The 23,138-nt window shown below is 39.3% G+C and overlaps 1 protein-coding gene across 1 annotated transcript in view; it reads left to right on the top strand.

Annotated features, from left to right (window-relative positions):
• Positions 1-23,138, top strand: part of CDH23 (cadherin related 23) — a 357,384-nt gene that overhangs the window by 75,194 nt on the left and 259,052 nt on the right. The window contains exons 3-5 of the mRNA XM_053451249.1: positions 1,883-2,025; positions 4,773-4,820; positions 6,161-6,253. Of these exons, the coding sequence (XP_053307224.1) occupies positions 1,883-2,025; positions 4,773-4,820; positions 6,161-6,253 (284 nt within the window). The remainder of the gene's footprint in view (positions 1-1,882; positions 2,026-4,772; positions 4,821-6,160; positions 6,254-23,138) is intronic.

Raw genomic sequence — 23,138 nt, 5'->3', positions numbered from 1 at the left:
CTTTTGCAGGAGCCGCTGCATCCCTCTGTGTTCTTCTCTTGTGCCGCCTGGGAAAGCAGGAACGGAGCGGAGTCGTGTGATGTGACGTAAAGTCACGTGACTCCACTGGTTTCCTGCTTGTCCTGGGTGGAACAAGAGACGATGCTCGCACAGCGTTTTTTAACAGCCCGCCCCTGACATGTAAGAATCTGGATGCTTCTGATTCCTTGTTGTGGTTCCGGAAATGCGGAATTTTACGCCAGATACTGGCATTAGTAAAAATGCAAGAGACATTATGTGGCACCTGTATAAATGCATTTTACTTTTATTAAATGCCTGTGTGTATATTATGTGTAAAATTGTGTGTATATATATATTTATATATATATATATATATATATATATATATATATATATAGTAAGCTTTGTTTACATTAGCGTTGCATGTGGCCAAATAGTGTGATAGAATTGCCGATATTTATGTCGCGATAGCGAACCTATGGCACGCGCAACGGGCACACAAAGCCTTCCATTGTGGCACGCGGCCAGGTTCCTCACTGACGGGGCCGGCCTTTGGGGTGTGTAGGAGGAGAGAGGGGGCGCAAAGCGGTAGCTCATGAAAAAGTTTTCAGCAATCGCTCGGAGCCCTTCTGTTCAGCAACCACTCAGCGCCCTTCCGCTCCCTGCTGCCACCCGCCTTTGTCCTGCTCTGACTGCAGTGGTGGGAGTGCGAGGCCTCTATCTTGGTCGCGGTGCTGGGAGAGGCCTCGCGCCACAACCGCAGGACTTCAGCAGGGTAAGTGAACTACAAAGGAGGGTTAGATAGATAGTGAGAAGGGGGATAGTAAAAATATTGACATAATGAGTGAGAGAATAACTTAATGTGTGGGTGAATTATGTGAATGAGTGAGAGAATGAATAAATTAATGAGTGGGTAAATTGTGTGAATGAGTGAGATTATGAATGTGTGGATGAATTGTGTAAATGACTGAGAGAATTAATGAATTAATGTGTGAATAAAGTGTGTCTGAATGAGAGAGTGAAGTTATGTGTGGATGAATGGCTTGAATGATTTTTGAAAATGCATTCATAAATATGTGTACATGATTTGAGAGAATTAATGATTGCGTGAGTGGCTCCATTTATTTTTATTATACACTGATATTATTTCAGTGCAAATGCTAATGTTATTTAATAAAATCCTTTTCATGAATAGACCCTCTTTTCGTGTGTTTCTCTGCTTGGGCGGATAGATGGACCAAATAGTTATTATCTGCTGCCACATTTTATGTTTATATGCTTAAAAACAAACATAATTTATATGGGCAAATTGATGCACACTGTTGTGTATAGTAATTTTGTACCGAAAAAACATCATCTGCGTGTTTAATATGTAGTGTCGGCACTTTGAGGTCTGCAACTTGGTTTGATGAAGAAAATTGGGCACTCGGACCCAAAAAACATTCATCACTGCCTTATATAATAGATAGTATTTTTTAATGGTATTTATTTACCGGGAATGTGCTGAATTCTTGCTTTGTTTTGTGTATTTATTACTCATTATTATTCTAGCAGCAGCCTGGGAATCTGAATTTGTATGCCTTTTAGGTTGTGCTACTCTATTTTTGTATATTTTTTGTTGTCCTTGGTTAGTATGGAAATTTATTTTGACCATCATAATATTGTGTTATTTGACTGAGGTTTCTTTCTTTGGCTAAAAATGCTATTTTTGTATTATCTGCTTACACAGTAGTAATCTTCGCCTGCATTTCTGCTCAAGTTGCAGCATTAATGGTTGGTCTCTCCTGAAGTGATCAGGAACAATATTTGTGCAGACTAATGATACAAGACAGCTTCTTGAACATTGTCATTTTATAATGTATTTTTTTGTATCTTTCTTCAGGCACATCAGTCACACAACTACTTGCCCGGGACTTTGATGAGGACAGACTGGTGTTTGGAGTTGTTGGGGATGAGGCCAGAAGATTTTTTGCTGTGGAAAGTGAAACTGGCGTAGTTTGGCTGAGACAACCTTTAGATCGAGAGGTAAAGTTCTCTCCTTGAGATGGAAACTATTACTGTTCCTTTACTGTATAGGTGCTTATACTGATATACAGTACATTTCCTAGAAAAACTAATTTGGGACACATAAAGATGCACCTGTAAAATGCTTCATCAGGTATGCATTTTTCCTTTCTTGTGTTTCTATCCTCTACAATTGAGCATCTTCACACAAGACATAATATGACAAAGGCCTCTGCATATTTTAATAAAATTTAAATCACTTCACATTTGAGTGGTGCAAATATTACCCATAAAAAACTGTTTTGGTGTTTGCTGTAAACCCTGCGCCTCCTTTAGCTCTGCAGATTTTGTGGGGCTGGCATGTACCATACTTGAATGCTCTGTTTGTACCTAATGAGGCATAATTTACTTTATTGGTAATATTATAGCAATTGCCTGCTTATTGTCCCCTTGGCAAGCAATGGGACTTACGCGATCATTTTTCATGTGGAGGAAACTAAAGGGAGAAAACATGAAGTGATAAAAAATACTGTCCAAAAAGACATTGTGGTTCCCTCTGGTTTATTATGTGTTTATCCGTTGTGGGCTAACAGGCGCTGTGTGTATTTCTTGTTACTGCTGGCGAAATCTGCAAGCAGTGCCTGGGGGCCAGAGATGGATTCACAATGTTCTAACTGAGCTGTGCTGCTGTTGTCAGATAGCAGCACCTGTGAGGAGGCTTCTCTAAATCACTCAGCAACTTCCTTTAGGGCAATAAATTAGCTAATGAAAATGATGAGTATTTTGCTGCTTAGAGCTAATCAGTTTATCTGCCGGTTTAGTCTGTGGTTAATTCATACATAAACATAGCTTATATTTTAACAATTTCAGTGCTTTGGAGCTCATAGCTACTAATTAACCCATGGATAACCTGTAACATCATCAAGTGCATGTTATGAGTAAATCTCTATTTCTTCTTACCTCCAGATCCGTCATTCCTACAACAGGTTAAAAAGGCATGCCAGAGTTGTGACTAAAACAGCAAATTTAAGCCCTTATGGTTTAATAATATCTGCCTTTTGGTTAACCATCATTACGAGAATAAGCGACTTGTGAATTTAAACATTCTGGGCCCAAAAGTTGATTTATTAATAATTACTTAACCATTTCATTACCCTCTGACATGCCTACTGCATCCTGTTTTGTTTTTTTACTATCCGCACTAAAACAATTAGCAAGAGCGTGTTTTATTTTTAAATAAATAAAAAGTTTATTAAATTTATAATGCGTTTGTTTTCCTTGCAGCCACAGATCTTAAACAGTGTCAGAAAATCGTTAAACTTCTAAATAAACTCCATGGTGCTTGCCTGGGATTGTACTCTAGTATATGGGTTACATGAAACATAAGCACCGGTGCTCTCAGGCCTGTAATTTACAGCCGAAGATAAGGATCAATAATTAGAACGGAGATATAAACCTGGTACATTCTCTTCCAGGACAACTTGCTGAGTTTTTACCCTCAGTATCCAATCAGTCAAGATAAAAGACCTTGCCCCAGATAGCCATTCTAAGATATCACTTTTTCATACCACTTTCATTGAAAGTTAGTAATTTTCCTGAAAACAAATATAACAATAGAATGATCTCATACATTTCTCTTGTGGTCTGTAGGCATGGTTATATAGGTATGTATTGCTCACATATACACAGGGAGTTATTAATAAGAGTGTTAAAAAAAGGGTTTGAAAAAGAGAATAATAAGTGGCACCACTCATGTATAAATATTGGTTGACTTTTTGTGTCCCCCCCAAAAATGACAAAATGAACTAACTGGTGCATCTGCAGACTATCATATATGAAAAAACAAAAAATATGTATAAAGGCTGGTAATTCCATTTATACACTATTTGGACAAAAGTACACCAACAGGGACTTTTATGACATTCTAGTCTAAATACGTTAGCATATTACTACATAGTTGGTCCTCCCATTGCAGCTATAGCAGCTTCCACTCTTCTGGGAAGGCTTTCTACAATATTTTTTTGGAGTATTTTAGTGTGAATTGCTTTGTACACTGGGGCACAGTCATGCTGGAATAGAACATGGCCTTCCCAAACTTTTCCCACAAAGTTGAAAGCATAGAACTGCTTAAAATGTCTTGGTATGTCCCCTTCAGCATACCAAGACATTTTCTAGGATGCTATTCTTCCAACTTCATGTCCCAAGTGCACAGGGCTCTGACCTCAACCCGATTGAACACCTTTGGGATGAACTGGAATGGAGATTGTGAGCTAGGCCTTCTCATCCAACATCAAGGCCTGATGTCACAAATGCTCTAATGGATGAATGTGCTAAACTTGCCACAGAAACCCCCCAAAATCTAGTGGGAAACTCCAAAAAAAGGGGGGGGGCAACTACATCTAATGTCTCTGTATTTAGAATGCATAAAATAAACTGTTGGTGTAATGGTCAGATGACCCAATACTTTTGTCCATACGGTGGATATATAATTATGTCACAAGTGTGATTTCAGCCATATTGTATACACGTGGCCCATAATACTTTTTTCTACAATTTTGCCTTTTTTTAAGTTAACATTTTTTCAAGGCTGTTTCTTATTGATATTCATACACAGTTATGTTAAAGAAACATATTTGTGATGGCACACTTTTGCTCTGTTCCCAATGGTATTTTGCATGTAATTATGCTTTTAGCTAAAATCTGAAGCACTGGTGTCAGAAGATAAAACACTATTTCTAATCGTATTATATTGTCTTTTTTCATTTCAGACTAAATCGGAATTCACAGTTGAATTTTCTGTCAGTGACAGCCAAGGGGTACGTATGACTTTTTTCATGACATGAAAAAAAAGATAAATCAGTGAGCGTTAAACAGGACGAGCTAAATGAAGAAATGATGATAGGGTGGGAGAATGTCGTGTAGGTACTGCCAGCAGGAGTCACTGATGTATCAATACATACCATACATATGTAAATGGCTCAAAACATATGTATGGCATGTATAGCTAGATATACATATAGTCAAAATGGGGGAAACATTTTTTCAATCATGGTTCTATAACTTGTGGCTATCTACCTCTGATTTCATCTAAGGAACTTTCCCTTTGGAAGATTATCATTCTGTATTCACATATATGCAAGTACACATAAATGGAAGACTTGTTGATTGGGAATGTATTACTGATGACTCAAATTGTATACCTTGTAGCTCTGATGTAAGGAGGTTTCTACGTAACCCACAGGGTGGTAGATAAGTGGAACAGCTTCCTAGCTAAAGCCATTGATGCCAGTACAGTGAGGACATTTAAACTTACAGTATATGGTATAGGCATATGACTATCCCGAATCTATGACCAAGGAACAAATAAGGATGGATGTTTAGCAGGAGAAAACAGACAGGCCAGATGTCCCAAATTTGAGTTTCTTCCTTTAATTTTATAAATTTGGAAATTGCAATATGCAAACCATTTACAGGGGGAGCTGATCATATGAACTGTCAAGACTTCACAGGTCTCTTCAGATATTAGACCTCCGAGGTCTTGAAAGCTTATGTGACGCTACATCTCATTCCATAAACATTGGTCCAGGGATCCTGGGAAAATATAAAATGTGGCAAAGTCTGTTGTAAAAGTGATTTTCTTATTATTATTGGTGAAAGTAACCGTCGTACTCAAGTATTGTGTCTATCGAATAGCCAAGTCAGTTAACTACACAGGAAACAATTATTGCTTCGTCATTTTATTCACATCTTTATTCACATCCCACTAATATGGACGTGTGATTTAGAATTGTCAGTGGCATTAATGTCCCTGCTTTTAATAATAAAAGTTTTCATTTATCTATTTTAATTGCTGTATCTATATTAGACAAGTGTTTTACGTGTACTACCTTGATCCAAATTGATCCTGTGATCAAAGCAGGTCTCTGACATAGGAGCAGTAATTTCATGAATATCAGTTGATTTGCCAGCTTGTATACCATAAGCATACGCATCTCATTATAATTAATCCATCTAGTAGATTACTTTTGCTTTACGTTTACTTCACCACACAACACCTTGATAGCATTTGTTTATGTGCCTCCATTAAAAATAATAACCTATGTTGGTGTATTGCCCTTCTAGAAACATAGTTACATTGTGTTTTGCATTCCCCTAGGTTATCAAAGGCAAAGTAAATATTCAAGTTGGTGATGTCAATGATAATGCCCCAACTTTTCACAACCAGCCGTATACAGTGCGCATCGCTGAGGTACGTGTCATAAGGCTTTGACATATGCTGGAATATGTGATGCATGTTAGTACATTTATTTTACAGATCAACAGAGTGGTATGGAATGATTCACAAACTAGGTATTGCTAATGAGTTATTTATGGATTTCTATACAAAGTGTTTAATGATGGAATTTCTAAATCCTACATTTAGTTTACTATATACACCAATGTAATGATGCTTACACATCAAATCAAGCACTTCTCTGGATTTGAATGATTTTTCCTGCCTACTAAGAGTGGTCTGACTGGCTCTTGCACCCTTTGTAAATGTGCGACATTGGGAAAGAAGTGGACTTCTGGGCAGTTAGTAGTTATTCTTACTTGCCACCCTTGCATGGCTGTGTACAAACTTTTATTCTATGAAAAAACTCCTTAAACAAAAAAACTTGTACTCTGATATAATGCCATATGTTCTACATTGAACACACTATACATATCTATCTATCTATATATATATATATATATATATATATATATATAGATATATATAAAGCACTTTCAAAAGATGGTCAGCACTCCAGGTCTTTAAATTAACAATTTCTCTTTATTCAAACAAAGTCGACGTTTCAGTCATTACTGACTTTCCTCAGGACATATCTATATATATATATATATATATATATATATATATATATATATATATATATATATATATATATATATATATATATATTATTTTTATATTTGTAAACACATATATATATGTATATATATATATATATATATATATATATATATATATATATATATATTTATAATAGGTGTTTTAAACAACCCGTATACAGTTTCCATTCAGTGTCACGTGGATGTGCACTGATCCTCTTTATGTTGCTCATAGATGTTGGTCATTTTACTAATATGTTAATTGTTTTTAGTATATATACCAGTAATGTTCTCTGGCTGATTTTGCTCAGGAGCCTCTTCAAAACATTTGTGATTGGGCTGATTTGTGCAGTATGATGGCTGTGGTATTGCCAAATTAGCTGATAGGGTTTAGGATGTATTTTTGTTGATCTTTGTGTTTTAGTAAATGACCTGCACTCAGTTGAAAAGGGAATAGATATGGAGCAACGATATCTACAGGTTGAACGGAAGACATATTATTACACAATAACAAATGGTTTCTAAGTGCAGCATTCCTGATCAATACAACTTTAAAATAGAGGAAACCAACAAGTAGCACTTGCAAATCTCATTACCTTCAGCCAACATGTGCTCTTCCAAATTTGATTAAGCATCATGGGTGTTGACAGAGCTTCCAGTTAGTTGACACACAAAATGTTTTATTTTGTAACCAGTCAGTTGTGCGATGAAAAATGTAAAGCTGCTTCTTTAACTGTACTTTGTGAAGAAATGACCAAAATAGTGTATAAAAAGTTATTCTGGTGCAGAGTTTGAAAAGATTTCTTATTGCAATAGCAACCAATCGAACTTTTCATTCAGCTGGGGCAATTAATTTGTTGCTATTGTTAGGGGCTGATGAAGCTGCAGCTCCAGGCTCCTACCTGAATATTGGGTGTTGGTGTGGCAGAGGATGTCCTGGTGTGTGTATGTCTGGGTGTCAGTGTGGCAGAGCCTGTCCTGGTGGTCTTTTTGGGTGTCGGTGTGGCAGAACCTGTCCTAGAAACCACCTGGCACTGGTGTGAAAAAAATTGCCCCGAGCCGCCCAACTCCAACAGCTTGTCTGTGCCATCAATGCCCCCACACAACTGGTCTGTGCCTTCTTTGCCCCTTGCCCCCTTCCTACATACAACATATGTAAACACACACAAATTACACACACTTACTCATACTTACTAACACACACATAATTACACATCCATGATCATACAAAAACACATCCATGCTTACACACACTCACATGTACACATCCATGCTCACACACACAGGCACAATTACACATCCATGCTTTCACACACACACAAGTCCACATCTACGATCACACACGCAGTCCACATTTATGATCACACACAACTGATGAAAGTCAGCAATGACTGAAACGTCGACTTGACTTTGTCAAGAAAAGTTGTTAACGTGAAGACCTGGAGTGCTTTGTATGGAAACTGCTGGTTACTAGCATCAGGTTTGGAATATTTGGAATGGTGTGCAATGGACTTTGTGAGTAAATATATTTAAGCTTGGTGTAGTACTGTACAAGCGGTCCTGTGTCAGATTGTGTACATTCATTGGCTTAAGGACACATTCCACGGGAGGTCTCACTAAGGAATGAGGAAATCTGTGTTCCATGGTTGCCCTTACTGCTTCTTATCTCTTTATGTCCATGTGTAGAGTTAAAGTTCCTTGGGGCTGTGAGATTTGTGCTTCATTTGGCACAGATCATTTTCTATCACTGCTCACCAGTTATCTCCTTGCAGTGAGCTCAGGAGGTGGGATATGACATCAAACCCTGGTGCCCCAAATCTGTAGCAATGAGCACTAAGCAGGAGTATAAATTCCATGGTCAATGAGGGGCAAACCCTCATGCCCCACCACAGCTATATTTGCCCCAGAGTACCCGGCTAGACCATAATACAGATGACCAACAGGCCACTGAGAGTGGCAATAATTATGCCTATAACATACCCTTTCACATCATGAATCCTTCTCCCATCTCTCTTTACTATAAAGAAGGGTCTATATGGACCACTTATTTATTTAGATTCACAATGGGCAATGTCATATTGTGCTGTGCACAAGTATTACCTTCTGGCATGATCAGGTTAATTTGTGATGCGGGCACATGAGAATGATTAGCTTGTAAGGTCAGACTTGAAGGTTAGCATGATTCTGGTTATTCTAGTTAATGAGTGAATGGGAGAGTATACATTTGTGTCTTCCTATGAAATCAAGTTGTCTTTGCTAATTCAGCACTACAAAAGAAAAATGCTCTTTAATATGCTGTCGGCTTGCACCCTCCTGCCACGGCCCTTTGATCTTCCTTTTCTTTTCCCAGACTGTGGACTTGAGGGATTTCTCTATTAGTTTCTGAATGCATTGCATGTAATTTTCTTGAACTGTCTTCGAGGTGTAAAGAAAGTCATCTAATCAAAACAGATGTTGTACAATTATTCATCTTCCTTTTCCATACATTGCAGACTGATGTATACATTGCTTAATGCAAGAGTGAACTACTCCATGCTTGTAAGTGTAGTTTTAAAAAGTTTAAGTACAGGTAATTTAAGCGTGGCCAAGAATACCGAACTATTATTTAGACCAGACTTAAATTGGAAAAGCAATGATATACTTTGGGGAGTCAGTGCTTGGTTAATATTATTTTTGCATTATTTCTGTAATTGGTATTGTGAAGAGTTCCCTTAACCATAATTATGTATCAACTATGAGTCCAGAATTTAGGTTTATTATTCCTATGTCCCTTTCATAGGTAGTTTTCCCCAGGGATATTTCATTCATAGCATATGTTGCATTATTACCATAATGCATAACTTTGCATTTATCTATGTTGAACCTCATCTGCCACTTGCCCGCCCAGTCCCCAATTCTGTCTAAATCCTCCTGCAAAGAAGAAACATCAAGATTCGTCTGAATTACCCGGCCTAATTTTGTGTCAAAGCCTCACATTTTCTCCACACTCATAGTACTATTAATAATGTTATTTGGGGCCAGGGCAGAGGCCAAACCTGTGCTGGTGGTTATTCCTGTATTTATAATATATACCTCCCAACAGCCCCATATTTTATGTGACAGTCCGGTTGTTTGGGCAGATTTGGAAGCAGTTGGATACCAAAAAAAGAATAAACAATCAAAACTGTGCTCTCCAGACAGCAGAAAGAGAAACAGGGTGAAGATTCCTCAAGTGTACCCATAACTTTTAGAGTGGGCTACTTAAGCCCCCAGCACTGTTCATTCAGTACTTGCTTGTTTTCAAGCTGTTGCCTTGTGTGCCTTTATCCCTGTTATGGAAGTTCCCTGTTTTACCTAACCTATTTGACCTCAGCTTTGCTACTGGACTATTGTGATACTCTCCAATCCTTGACCACAGCTATACTACTGGACTTTTGTGACACTCTCCAAGCCTTGATCTCGGCTTGTTTTATCGGAAAAAATACCCTTCCGGGAGAATTGTTTCCTTGTCTGGCTATTCCCTATTTAAGGTGTCTATCTGCCCTGGGCTCCGTCCATTCCTGACAGTCCAACATGTTGTACTGTTACCTCATGAACTCCAATGAGCAGGATTCAGAAGAGGAAAAGTTTGTTTTAGGTATGTGGGCTCAACCTATAATTTTTATGTGACTTTGTGGACTCTTCATAGCTAGCTCTAGGCCCTTTCTAGTGGGAGATCCGTATTGCTACTGCAATGGAATCTGAAGAGTACCCTGCTCTGGCGTAATCCATAACCTATGACATGATAAAAACATTTTTTTTTTACTCTGGTTAGTGTTACTGCCTTGTAATAAGTAATATGAGTTTCCTGATTTCTGTATTCATGTTTGGTGTAAAGTAGGTGACGATTGGATGCTGTTGTCAAGAATGGATGATTTATTGAGCATTAAGGAATCTTTATATAGCACAGCCCTGAACAACACTGATCAACTTGTGTTCATTTGCCTGGTCTATGATGATAAAGGGTGAGAAGTATAGTGTTGAGAAATGTATTAAAATGTTGCTTATTAATGCAATCTTAGCATAGATACGTATTGTAAAATTTACCAATTCTGTGGCCCATGGGCTACCTGCTGCTCCTTGCCATGTCAATATCTAATAACAGTGGACTCCTTTCTTGTATTTAGTTATCAAGCTCTATCATAAATATCATAGTGTTTATACTCCCAGGACCCTAGTAAGTCTGAAGTCGGTTAGCATTGCCCAATACCATATGGCAAATAGAAATGGGTACATGGTACATAGTCCAAGAAACTACTGTTTTATTAGATTGTGATTATATTGTCTATTTACTAGTGCCAGTAGACACTAGTATTGTTTTTATATCATCACTTTCACACAGCTGTGCCACTTGACATGTTTACACTTTTAAAACCCTGACTATGTCTTTGTTTAGGCCATTTTACAGTTCACACGTAATGTTATTTTTATCATTCTGTAACTGTTTTTTTAAATATCCAATTTATTTTAATGGCTGATGTTGGTTGGGGAGGCTGCCCCATCTTTTATGGTAGTCTTCTGGGCAGGTAACAGTCTTCCATAATAGAACCTGACAGTGCATCTCTCCATTTACATTTTAATACACAAAAACTGCAGGCTTTACATTGTCTTTTTATATTATGGCAGAAGCCCTTTTCTCCTGGGTCAGAGCACAGAAGGGTCACCATATCCCTCCAAGGCTTTAAAGACCGGGGGACCTTCTGCACGTGTCAGACTTCATTTCGATGAATGTAATTAAAATTAAGATATTGTTTTAATGATAATGTTATAGTTAATTGCACTGGTTTCCAAGTCTGTTCTGTGGCAGAGTCTTTGGGGGCTCGTATAATTCTATTGCAATGTGTTTGAGATGTGCATACCAAGCAGGCAGTAGAAGTGTGATCTCTCTGCTCAGTGGCATTAGTTGTTTAATTAACACAAAAGCCTTACTTTATCCATTGTGAGGTCTCTATAGCTCCTTTCGCCTGTGATCTGTTCTCTTTCATTGCAGAGATTTTACAGATATCCCCTTCTCTGTGCTCTCAACTTTGTTATTGTTAGACTTTTATATCACTATGCACAATTTGCAGCAAAAAGTATTGTCCTCTTGTATATAAACCATGCTTAGAACAACTAGACAATGTTTTGGGCTAATAACGGACAAAAGACAACAGGTACAAGGAAATAATTAGATGTTTGCATTACATATATATTGCCAGGACATATACAAAACTTATTTCAGTTAAAAAATGATGTATTTTATGGGGGCTTCCCTAGACCTGACCCAAGTTGATGCAAGCTGGACAAGCCCCCTTCCCCAGGCGTATGCCAGAGTACTTCTGATATATTAGTTAAAATTAATTTTAAAAATATATTTATAATATCCTACTTAAGCTGCAAATGTAACTATTTCTGTGCCAGTTGCAAAACATTCCAAAATGTTAACACTCCTGTTGGCTATTGACATTCTAAAACTTTTGGCACCCATATAGGATAAAAAAAAACAAGGCATCGGCAGAAAATGTAGTTACTTATTATTTTAATTTATTTATTTTTTAATATGAGGCTATGTAGGAACCCATCTGGCTATTTGGAACGGAAAAAAAAGGTAAAGGAATTCATCAAAGATTAATTCTGGCAGTAGATCTGCAGCAAATAGACAGTCCATACATCAGAGGTCATTGGGCAGGCGCCGTTCAGTAGAATAATCCAGTAAACAATCCAGGTGTCAAATGTGCAGGCAGTGGTCAATAGAGTAATCCGGTAAACAATTCAAGAGTCAAGGCAGGCAGCAATCAATAGAATAATACGGTAAATATTCCAACAGTCAAGGCAGGCAGCGATCAGTAGCATAAAAAGGCAGACAATTGAAGGGTCATGGGAGGCAGTGGTATGTAGGCAATAAGGGCAAAAAAGACACTTGAGCAAGGAGGAAGCATCAGAACCCCTGAGCATCGGTAATAAGGCACTGGGGCTTTAGAGGGCTTGTGGGCATAACGTCCTGTGTTATGCAGCTAGCTCTGCCCCTCAAACACTCCATGGACTGGACTGGATCTTGCAAACCCAGTTTGGGCATCAAGTCGGCTACAATACAATACTATCTCTCTCTCTCTCTCTCTCTCTCTCTCTCTCTCTCTCTCTCTCTCTCTCTATATATATATATATATATATTAGTTTAATACAGCCCCAGGCGTATTATAAAATAGTTAATTTAAAAACATTACCCCTACATGCCTTTTTTTCCTATAATTTTCAAAAATGAATAAGCCATAGCTTAAGGATTTAAAATAATTTGTGTTCTGACAGCAGCCTATAATTATAGAGTATGAGTGAAAAAAAAAACAGAAGTTTGATCCTCCTTCCTGAAGTATGTTCTTGTGTATAGTATTTAATAACCTTAAGTGGCTGCCTGGTGCCCTCCCATTAAAACCAGTCTCTGTTGGACCAGATAATGTTGCTGAGTGATTTTACTTATGCAATAGTCACAAAGTCTAATTTCCTTAAAATTGCAGAGAACTTGACTAACCCCCACAGCCCATGCATTCATCATTAAATCCAATTTGTGCACTTTTCATTTTCCTTATGACGATTTAAGATTCTTTCATTAGTATTGCCTTTATCAACTTGAAAATCACAGAGACAAATTAATTAATATTTGACTTTTAAAGACAAGATTTTTTCATGCTTCAGTTGGCCCTATAATACTGATATAATTAAATGTACAGTGCTAATGGTACAGTTAAGGTAGTTGTAAAACAATATGTTCCAAACTATTTTTTTTTCTGCATTTATGTTAGTATTAGTACAGCAGAGCTATCTGATTTATGACCACACCTGGGATCTTGTGGGCTTCGGCTAGCTGGAGGCTACCCATGTAGAATGCAGCCAGGGCTGCCCACTGACATCAATGGGCGGTCCCACTGATGTCTCGGTAAACAACCCCAGTTAAAGGAGAAATGGGTGGGGAGTGGGGCGTGTCAAGACCCCACTCCCTTGACCCGGAGGATTTGGGTGTTAATAGAATAAAATACATGAATTAATCAACAAATGTAATGTATTACAGTATTTGCTCGATTATAAAACGACCCTGATTATGAGAAAACCCCCAAAATTTTAATATTAATTTAGAAAAAAAGAAAAAGCCTGAATATAAGACTACCTTATATGAAAAAAGTTTTATTAGTAAATATTAATTCACATGTAAAGTATTTTTGCATATTAAGTAAAAACTATGATTGAGAAAAATGAATTTTTTTGTTTTTATTTCCTTTTATTTGCCAACCTGTCCCCCAGTTATGCACATCTGCCCCATGGCTTGCTACTCTGCCACACAGACAACCTGCGTTGCTACGTGGGACTTCCGCCGGGGCTTCTTTCACTGAGCACCGGAAGGTCACGTCAAGTGTTGGGTAGCAGCGGAGGTTGTCTGCGTGCACTGCGCAAACGTTCACCGGCTGTCAGAGAGGAGGATCCAGGTCTCCTGCAGCGCTGCGGGGAAGTCTGTGCAATACTGTAAGATAATGTATGATTTGTGTTACCCAACTGATGAAGGAAGGTGTCACGTTATCCTTTAAGGCCGAAGACTGTTGGATTTCTAAGGACACTCCATACCTGCCTGCCCAGTCCCTTCTTATGCCTAAGTAACCTTGTGCTCATAGGGGGGCACAGGGTGACCGGGAAACCCCTTCAGGTCTGCCGGAACCAGACTCCCATGGCTCTACAAGCCAGGAAACGCTCACTACAGGTGCCCTTTGCCCCACCACATCTCTCTTTTGAGGATACATTAAGCTTGTGGTGGGCAACACACTGTGGTGATTACAGAGAGGTAGCTTGCTCGGGAATCTTTAGGACCGGGGATAACCCAGCTGCGGCTATGGAACACTGGACCGGCTACCATGGGGACTCCTCCTGGGTAGTGTTTTTGGCGCTCAGGATCCCAAAGTCGGAACACATCGCTTTTTGGATCATAACATCTTCGGACCCTGACCTCTCCATTGGTACCCCGGGATTGACGCTGCTCCCTCGGAATCACCCCGAAATGATGACTCTTTGTCAGGTGGGCATTGCTGGCCATAGAACTGTATGGCGGCGCCGGCTGTCTGGTGGTTAATGGGATTATACCTTTAATCCTATCATGTTTGCTGTATAAATATCTGTGTTGCCCTCAATAAAGAAGGTTCTGTTTTACCCAAGCTAGTGCTTGGGGTAATATGAAGGGTTAATCCCTTGGGCAATTAAGCTTTCAGTGGCAAGGAAAATCTCTACGGCTGAGCTACTCAGTCCGAGTATGGGTCTCTGTCACAGAAGGTATTAAAAACATTGGCAGTGCCTGTAGCTCTTATACACCTCACCCAGCGTTTATAAATGTTTTAAAACCACAGCTGTCAGAGGGAGAGGGGCATTATGATCAAACTCCTTTACAATTAAATGAATTACATTATTAACAAATCTGTATGTTCCAAAAAAAAAAATTGGTCCAAAATCAATTGTCTTGTGGTATGTTGCATGTAAAAATATAAAAGAGCAAAAAAGTTTTTCTCTAAATGGTTGGATTTGGTTGCAATGGAGTGTTCTGAATTTCCCCTGAGTGGCACAGAGGTTAAATTATTTTGACTCCTGTGAGAATTCTGTAAGATCCACAGCTCACAGACGGCTAGCATTGGCTTTTATTTATGGTTGATGGGTACATGCTGCATTGTCACCTAAGCACAAATCCTACTCCTTGTTCTCAAACATGAGATTACTAGGGCAGAAAACTATAAATGATGTGGAAATAATATCTTAAGTGTACACATGTGATTACTTTCCAATATGCTATGCTTTGGTAGTCAAAAATCAGTATTACATTGTCAGCAAACTCAGAACAGTATTGCGTAAACGTGCATAAGAAATCTCAAACCACAAGTAATCACTAAGAATGCACAAGTAAAAACTTTTCTCTGTTTTCCCCGTTTCTTGTCATTTAAGAATGAGCAGTATATATACACAATTTTATCTTTAAATCAAACAGGCATTTGTGTGTCATACCTGCTCTATTTGCAATGTTCATGCCCTTAAAAACATATGGCAGCTCTGATTTACCCCCCCCCCCTTAAAAAACAATCATATCTTTGAGGGTGGTCTTGAAAGTAAATTAATCTTGTACTTTGATACTTTTATACAGTGGTATATTCTGGCCTAGGTCAACTAGACCTATGACGGCAGGTCCAGAGGGGCATCATCCCTTCTCCTGCGAAAAAGGCAGCCTGCTTTCCCTCTTGGGTGATTAGACTTCTTTTTCTAAAAAAAATGGATCATCCCAGAGAAGCAGGAAAGCAGTGGGGTCATGAAACGCAATAGCAAGGCTCTCCCCGCAGAGTGCGTACAACAACAAAAAAGCTGCAGGTAAGGTAAGGGGGTGAGAGAGGGCAAATGAGTGAATGAGTGAGAGAAAGAGTAGGGAGGATGGAGTGAGTGAGTATGTGTATATGTGTGAGCGAGAATGTATGTATTAGTCTGTGTGTGCGCGCGTGTGTGAGAGCATGAATGTGTATGTGTGCTAGCATGAATGTGTATTTGTATATTAGCATAAATGTGAATGGGTGACTACCAAGTTTGCACAGCCTTCATCGTTCACTTTTGCCCTGTGCTGCTCGTCCTTAAGCAGCAGTGTGCCGGCATTTGATGTCATAGGCAGTGCAGAGAGGTGGCTGGTGGCCTGAGTAAGCACCGAAGATAGACACACCACTGCTTATATATGTCTCATTTAGGTCTAAAAAACATTGCCACTCCAAATATGCTCTTCAGATTGTCCCTGTTTTCCAGAAGCTAAATGTTTCCTGGGTTGAGTAGATGCATAGTTAAAACCGATTTCATGAATAGTTAAGTTGCACTTCTTGCTATTATTCCATTGAGGATGCAAGGCACAATAGTACACCCTTTAAGGAAGTTATATTCAGAAGTGGGTTTTCTCCCTTTACCATCATTTAAAATCTAAATATAATTGTTTAAGGGGACAGCCACAATGTCATTATCAGTGGTACAGTTTAGTTACAAGAGGTAAAATTAACACATCATTTTACTTTTGATTTCATTCACATATTTTACTGCAGGTAACTGCTCATTTATTCTTTCATAAGCACACTTTTGTCCAGGTTATTTTTTAAGACTAGATGTAGCAAGACCATGAACCTTATCTTTCTAATTGTATTACACATTCCCCATTCTTTTGATGACCAAAGAGTACATAGCATAAATAAAAGATTTCTAGTGAGGCAGTTGTTCAGGTAGGATATATTGTGTGGTTGGCAAAGACTGTCAAAGTACTTATTTCATACCAACTGAGTAGAAGATCAATAGAAGTAATTTGTGCACACAGGGGGCTTCTGATTGGAATCTTAAGAGATACCTTGATGATTCTATGAGACCAAAAGACACATTTAAAGACGCCTGGTGGTATGATTGAGGCCTGACAAGATACTGAGGATTAATATTGTTCTTAACAATCACTTCTATGATATGTCATGCTTCAAAGCCAAAAAACTGAATGCATTATAAAATAATAGGGAGATCAATGTGATCTATATTAACATTTATATTTAGATAAATAATAATTCTGTAACGTCATGACGTGTGGGTAGGCAAAGTCCCAGTACACCAGCATCCATGACAAGACTTGTGATAGCCCATGATGCAGGAAGGGCCTTTGGTCGAATACCCTTCACAAACGTCTGTTGTTATGTACCCTTGAGATGTCATCTGGGAACCTGCATATTTCTTCCACACTGTAGGCAGGACAGCTGTCCATTAGTGCTTGGGTTTTCATGAATGTTGACCCGATTGTACATCTTGACATCTCAACTGTTAAATGAAGCAACGTATTACCGGTACTCTCTACTCAAAATTAGACAGTGTGCTTAAAATATGAAAGCCCCTTCCCTCTTCTTTTCCTGCAGGAACACTACAAATAAATTGAAACTTTAAGTGCATGCCTTGTCCACCAGCACAGTCCATTCCCCACAGATATTAAGTCTGTGTTAGCCATGGAAATAAATAGTTTGAGTGAAGGTGCTGCAATGGCTATATGAAATATGTTAAGATGCTTCAAGAAAAAACCTAAGTTGTCTTGAAAGCTTGAAATCCAACGGTACTCACTTTCTACAATTTATAAAGAGCCAACATGTACCATGAACATTACTGTGTATAGTCTCTTATAATAAGTTGAGTGTTTATCACTCAGGGACAGAAATTATCATGTATGTAGGTAGTGTGTACCATGCACCACAAACCAACTACCACCTAAACCCCACCAATTAACGACACGGAGACTGAAATTGGATAAAACAGGCCACAGCATATTTTATTAACAATAACCACAAACACTGTGTTGGCCTAAGCACCATAAACCAATAAACATAAATACACAATAAACCACACAATAAATACTAAATACAAATATACAAATATGCCTAACACATAATCCATAATACATTCAAACATAACCAACACAGGAACTGAATTTACCCCGTCCTTGCCGGCCGCTCAACATTATACAATCCAGACCACAGGTACTCACCTCCCCCCTTGTCCAAACAAAAATGACAGCTAACTTCCGCTGTCCCAGAACTAATGCTAACCACCAGCCGACCATAAGCTCGGTGGGCACGTCCAATAAAAAACACACGAGGCCAGGGGAGGATTGAGCCTTCCTTCACACCAGCATCCAAACTCCATCACTTACCAAAACCAGACTGGCAAGGACACACAAACCGCCCGCTGTGACAAAAGAAAGTTAGTACATAAAATTAGGGAGGGAGGGTGGGAAGCAGGTAAGTCTGTTGGCCGTCTCTGGAAAAGTGACAGTGACCGGGGTCACCCAGAGGGCACCCTTTATCCCCTAGGGTCTCCCGCCCCTACATTTACATACCCCAATCAAAAACACACATGCCCTAAGCATGCACTCACCCACACACATACATGCTCCCTGTCCATTTAGCTACACTGATTCCCAGGGGCCTTGTATTCACTTTTACTAAATCTTAAGCATGCATGTATAAAGACAAGCCAAGATAGCTCAATAACTAGATAGCTTTTATTTTGCCACAACAGGAATGGCATAGAAACAAACCTACACGCTTACCAAGCTGATCATGGGATTCTGGAAATATTAACCCTTTTATAGCCCACCATAATATTCTATTGTGGTTAGATTTCAAAGGAGGAGAAATGTTAGCATAAGAGATCACAGGGTCTAAAACAAGAGGGTCAGAGGTTTAGATGTAATATAAGTTTTACTTTACTGAGAGAGTGGTAGAAAAGTGTAACAGCCTCCCGGGGATGGTAGAAGCTCATACACCGAGGAAATGAAGTAAAAATGAATTGGATAGGCATAAAGCTATCCTGAATCTAACAAGGCCAAGGACTGATTAAACTATGAGTCTTTTCATCAGAAAAAGTAGTGAGCTGAATTAACATATTTTGGTGTCAAATTCTGTTTCTTTGTTACAAACAGTAATAAGTGTAAAAAAGTGAAACGCCTCAGAACATAAAGATATTTTTATTTATGAATCACCAAAAATAAAAACACCAATTTTGTGTGGGTATCATTAGTGACAAGTTGCATGCCTAAAACCTGACTAACATAGTAGTTTCAGAATTTAGGCTTTTTTATTTGGCTGTTTTATGTGTTCACTGGAGTAAAGCAATTAAAGGACATGCCAAGGATGGCTAGATCCAAGAACTCTGATGTTATGCAAGATCATGCCCTCACAGAAAAGGCCTTTGTAAAGGATGGGGCAAAGGGGAAGTACAAAGCTTAGGCTATGAAGATTTTTTTTTAATAGTATTGTGTTTGCTGTACATTGTGTCACCGAAGAAAAAAAAAGAGCACAGGTCTGAATAATAATAACAGAGAAAACAAAAGTGGGGTGAGAAGTGAAGAAAAAGCAATAGCATTTAGTTAGGTCCCTTCTGCACGTCTGCGCTTTGGCTCGGACTACGAGAGACCTGTTCTTTTTTTTGTTTTGTTTTGTTTTTGCTTAAAAAGCCTCACTCAGGCGTTATGGAATTGGAATGTGAAGGGTAATTGAGCTGAAAGCCATTCTCTTCCTCTGCTTGGAGCGAGATAGGAGTGATTAAGGTTCCTTGAAGCACTGGACTTGATGAGAGCTGAAATATATTGCACAGAAAGGGAAAAGTGGTGTGGACGTCTGGGTGGGAGGATAATCTTAGAGAAGGTGAGGAATGCCAGCATCCCAAATGGCAATCAAACACAAAGAGAACCTCCCTATGTATATGGGTCCTACTTATTCAGACGCCCCTTAAATCTTGTATCTCAAAAACCAATGAGTTTCTTTATGAAACATGAATTTTTCCAAACCAATATATAATTTTTGTTTCTTCTCCTACCATCTTGCTATTTATTAAAGATCAAGCCAATAACGCCTATGTTTCTAAGTATGGTATGTACTATTTTACTATTTCCGCTGCAGTCCGCTTTCATTTATAAATGGACCAATATTACCTTAATAGTCTTGGAGCTTTCAAAAGATAATGGCAACTGCGTTTTAGAGGTTTGTGGTTAATGAGTAGAACTCATAAATGCAAGTGACAAATTAGACACTTTCTCACTGTATAGTAAAAACATTATGGTAAATAGACAACTTGAGTACTACTCCGTTTGTCTTCTGGAAACTTTTCTCCAGGAATCAATACACGTTTAATATGCATGTAAAGATCTTATGGGGGGAAACATGATAATTTGACAAGAATGGAACAAGAAATGTGTTATTTGTTTAGGACAATTGAAGTGACATTTAGGATTTGCAAGACGGTGTACATCTTAAGCCTGGGTTACATGCTGTTTGATTCAGGATTTCACTTATTGAAGTCATAGAAGTGGGAGTGCTTTGAGTCGAGTGAAGGTTAGAGCTCAGTGTTAAGGCTTATGCTGGTAGAATCATTTATGTGAAAATAAACATACTTATCAACTCCAGCCCACTAATGCAGCCATTAACAGCCCCATATTTCAGTGACAAAAAAACAAAAGCAAAGTCACTATACATTAACTATGGGCCTGTGAGCTTCTTGTTTCATGTTATTAAGAAATGTTTACATTTATTTGTCATGTCACTTAAATATTGGCTCAATGCCTTCCTCGGTTACATTTTTTTTTATTATTGAAAACTGTCTATTGAAGTTTGGGAGTTTGGCAGAGAGTTCTACATTCAACACTCTGGAATCACTATGCATTAACATGGTAACCCCAGTGAGCTTCCACATCTCCATATGTAAGAGATTTTAAAAAACTCTGCACACTGTTTATTTGGGCCAGCTCAGCCCTTCTCCCATAAAAAGCCCACTAAGGTTTGGCTTTCATAGTGCATAGTGATGCATCCCAATAATTTGGTCCGTGCATCAGTGTGGCTGTACATTGTTCTTTCCCAATGTTTTCTCATGTGTTGGAGCCAGGGTTCAGCTTGCCTTGTTCAGCTTGCCATGTTCAGCTTGCCATGTTCAGCTTGCCTTGTTCAGCTTGCCTCACCACCAGCCAAATCACCTGCCTCCTGGTTTACTGCAATGCTGCTTTTTCAGGGATATACTCTTGCTTGGGATATATCTGCCATCACAGTACAAAATATCTCCTGTCTCTTATTTCAAAGGTAGAAATACCATCTTCTGTTCAGATATTAAAACATATTTTACATCATATTGGTTGTGTGGCCAAGCAGAGACATTCCTGTAAAGCTGAAATAGGAATATCATTTAGGATGCAGGTGGTCTTTTTAATGCCATGGGGAATGCAATTTATGATTTGTTTCACGTCACAGCTCTGAATTTCTGAAGCAACATAATACAGATTTTAAAATACAGACTAGAATCACCCACTGAGATGTAACATTGTTTTCAGTCTGCTGTGGAAAGATTGCAACATCTTTGCCATAATGTCCTGTGAACAGACAAGCTAATAACTACTTTTAGTGACTGGTTTATCACTCAGGTTGTGCTTCCAAATAAACATTCAAAAGCCCATGTTTCATATTTTTTTATTATAAAAGGTTTGAGAAAGGGGGCGCAAGTGAGCGGCTTTTAAACGCAGCAGCTCGGCGCCCCTCATTCTCCTCCACAAGCCCTCTACCCAGTGGCGTTGCTACAGGGGGCCCCCCCTAGGCTAATCCTTGCCCCCTAGGTTAATCCTTGCCCCCCCTGTTGCCCCCCTGGCGAATTTGGAATAAAGTCGCAATGCAGAGGAGAGAGAGGGTGCGGCCCGCGTAAGATCGGCAGCCAGGGCAACCGATCTTATGCGGGCCGCACCTCGAGCCCTTCTACTTACCTGTGGGAGGGTCTTCTGTACTGCATAGAGGAAGCGGAACCTAGCAGAGTTCATGTGACATCACATGACTCTGCTCCAGTCCTGCTTCCTCTGTGCAGTACCAGAGAACGCAGAGGGAGGCCGCGCCCTCTGCTGAAGTCTGTGAGCGGCATCGAGGAGCTGCAGTGCAGGTAAGGGGGTGGGGAGGGTGTTTGAATGAGGGAATGAGTATATGAATGAATGTGTGTGTGTGATAGCATGGATGTGTAAGTGCTGGAACCTAAGCATGATGGGACTCCTATCATGCCAAGTCATCCAGTACATGCTGAAACCTAGCTAGCTGCCCCCCTTGTGTATTGATGCTGCCAGCAGTATGGGGTCTGCACATCACTTACAGCCACCCTGTACCAGCATGTACTGGCTGACTTGGCATGATAGGAGTGTGATTGCTAACAGCAATCACAGTCCCATCATGTCTAGGTTCCAGCATTTACTGGTTGGATGTGTAAGTGCTGGAACCTAGGCATGATGGGGCTTTGATTGCTGTTACCAATCACACTCCTATCATGCCAAGTCAGCCAGTACATGCTGAAACCTAGCTAGCTGCCCCCCTTGTGTACTGATGCTGCCAGCAGTATGGGGTCTGCACATCACTTACAGCCACCCTGTACCAGCATGTACTGGCTGACTTGGCATGATAGGAGTGTGATTGCTAACAGCAATCACAGTCCCATCATGTCTAGGTTCCAGCATTTACTGGTTGGATGTGTAAGTGCTGGAACCTAGGCATGATGGGGCTTTGATTGCTGTTAGCAATCACACTCCTATCATGCCAAGTCAGCCAGTACATGCTGAAACCTAGCTAGCTGCCCCCTTATGTATTGATGCTGCCAGCAGTATGGGGTCTACACATCACTTACAGCCACCCTGTACTAGCATGTACTGGCTGACCAGGAGTCATGATAGGAGTGTG

Source organism: Spea bombifrons, chromosome 11 (assembly GCF_027358695.1).
Source record: "Spea bombifrons isolate aSpeBom1 chromosome 11, aSpeBom1.2.pri, whole genome shotgun sequence".
NCBI classification, from domain to species: Eukaryota; Metazoa; Chordata; class Amphibia; order Anura; family Pelobatidae; genus Spea; species Spea bombifrons.
The sequence above is the reverse complement of the archived record's forward strand: the minus strand, read 5'-3'. Positions and strand labels throughout refer to the sequence as shown.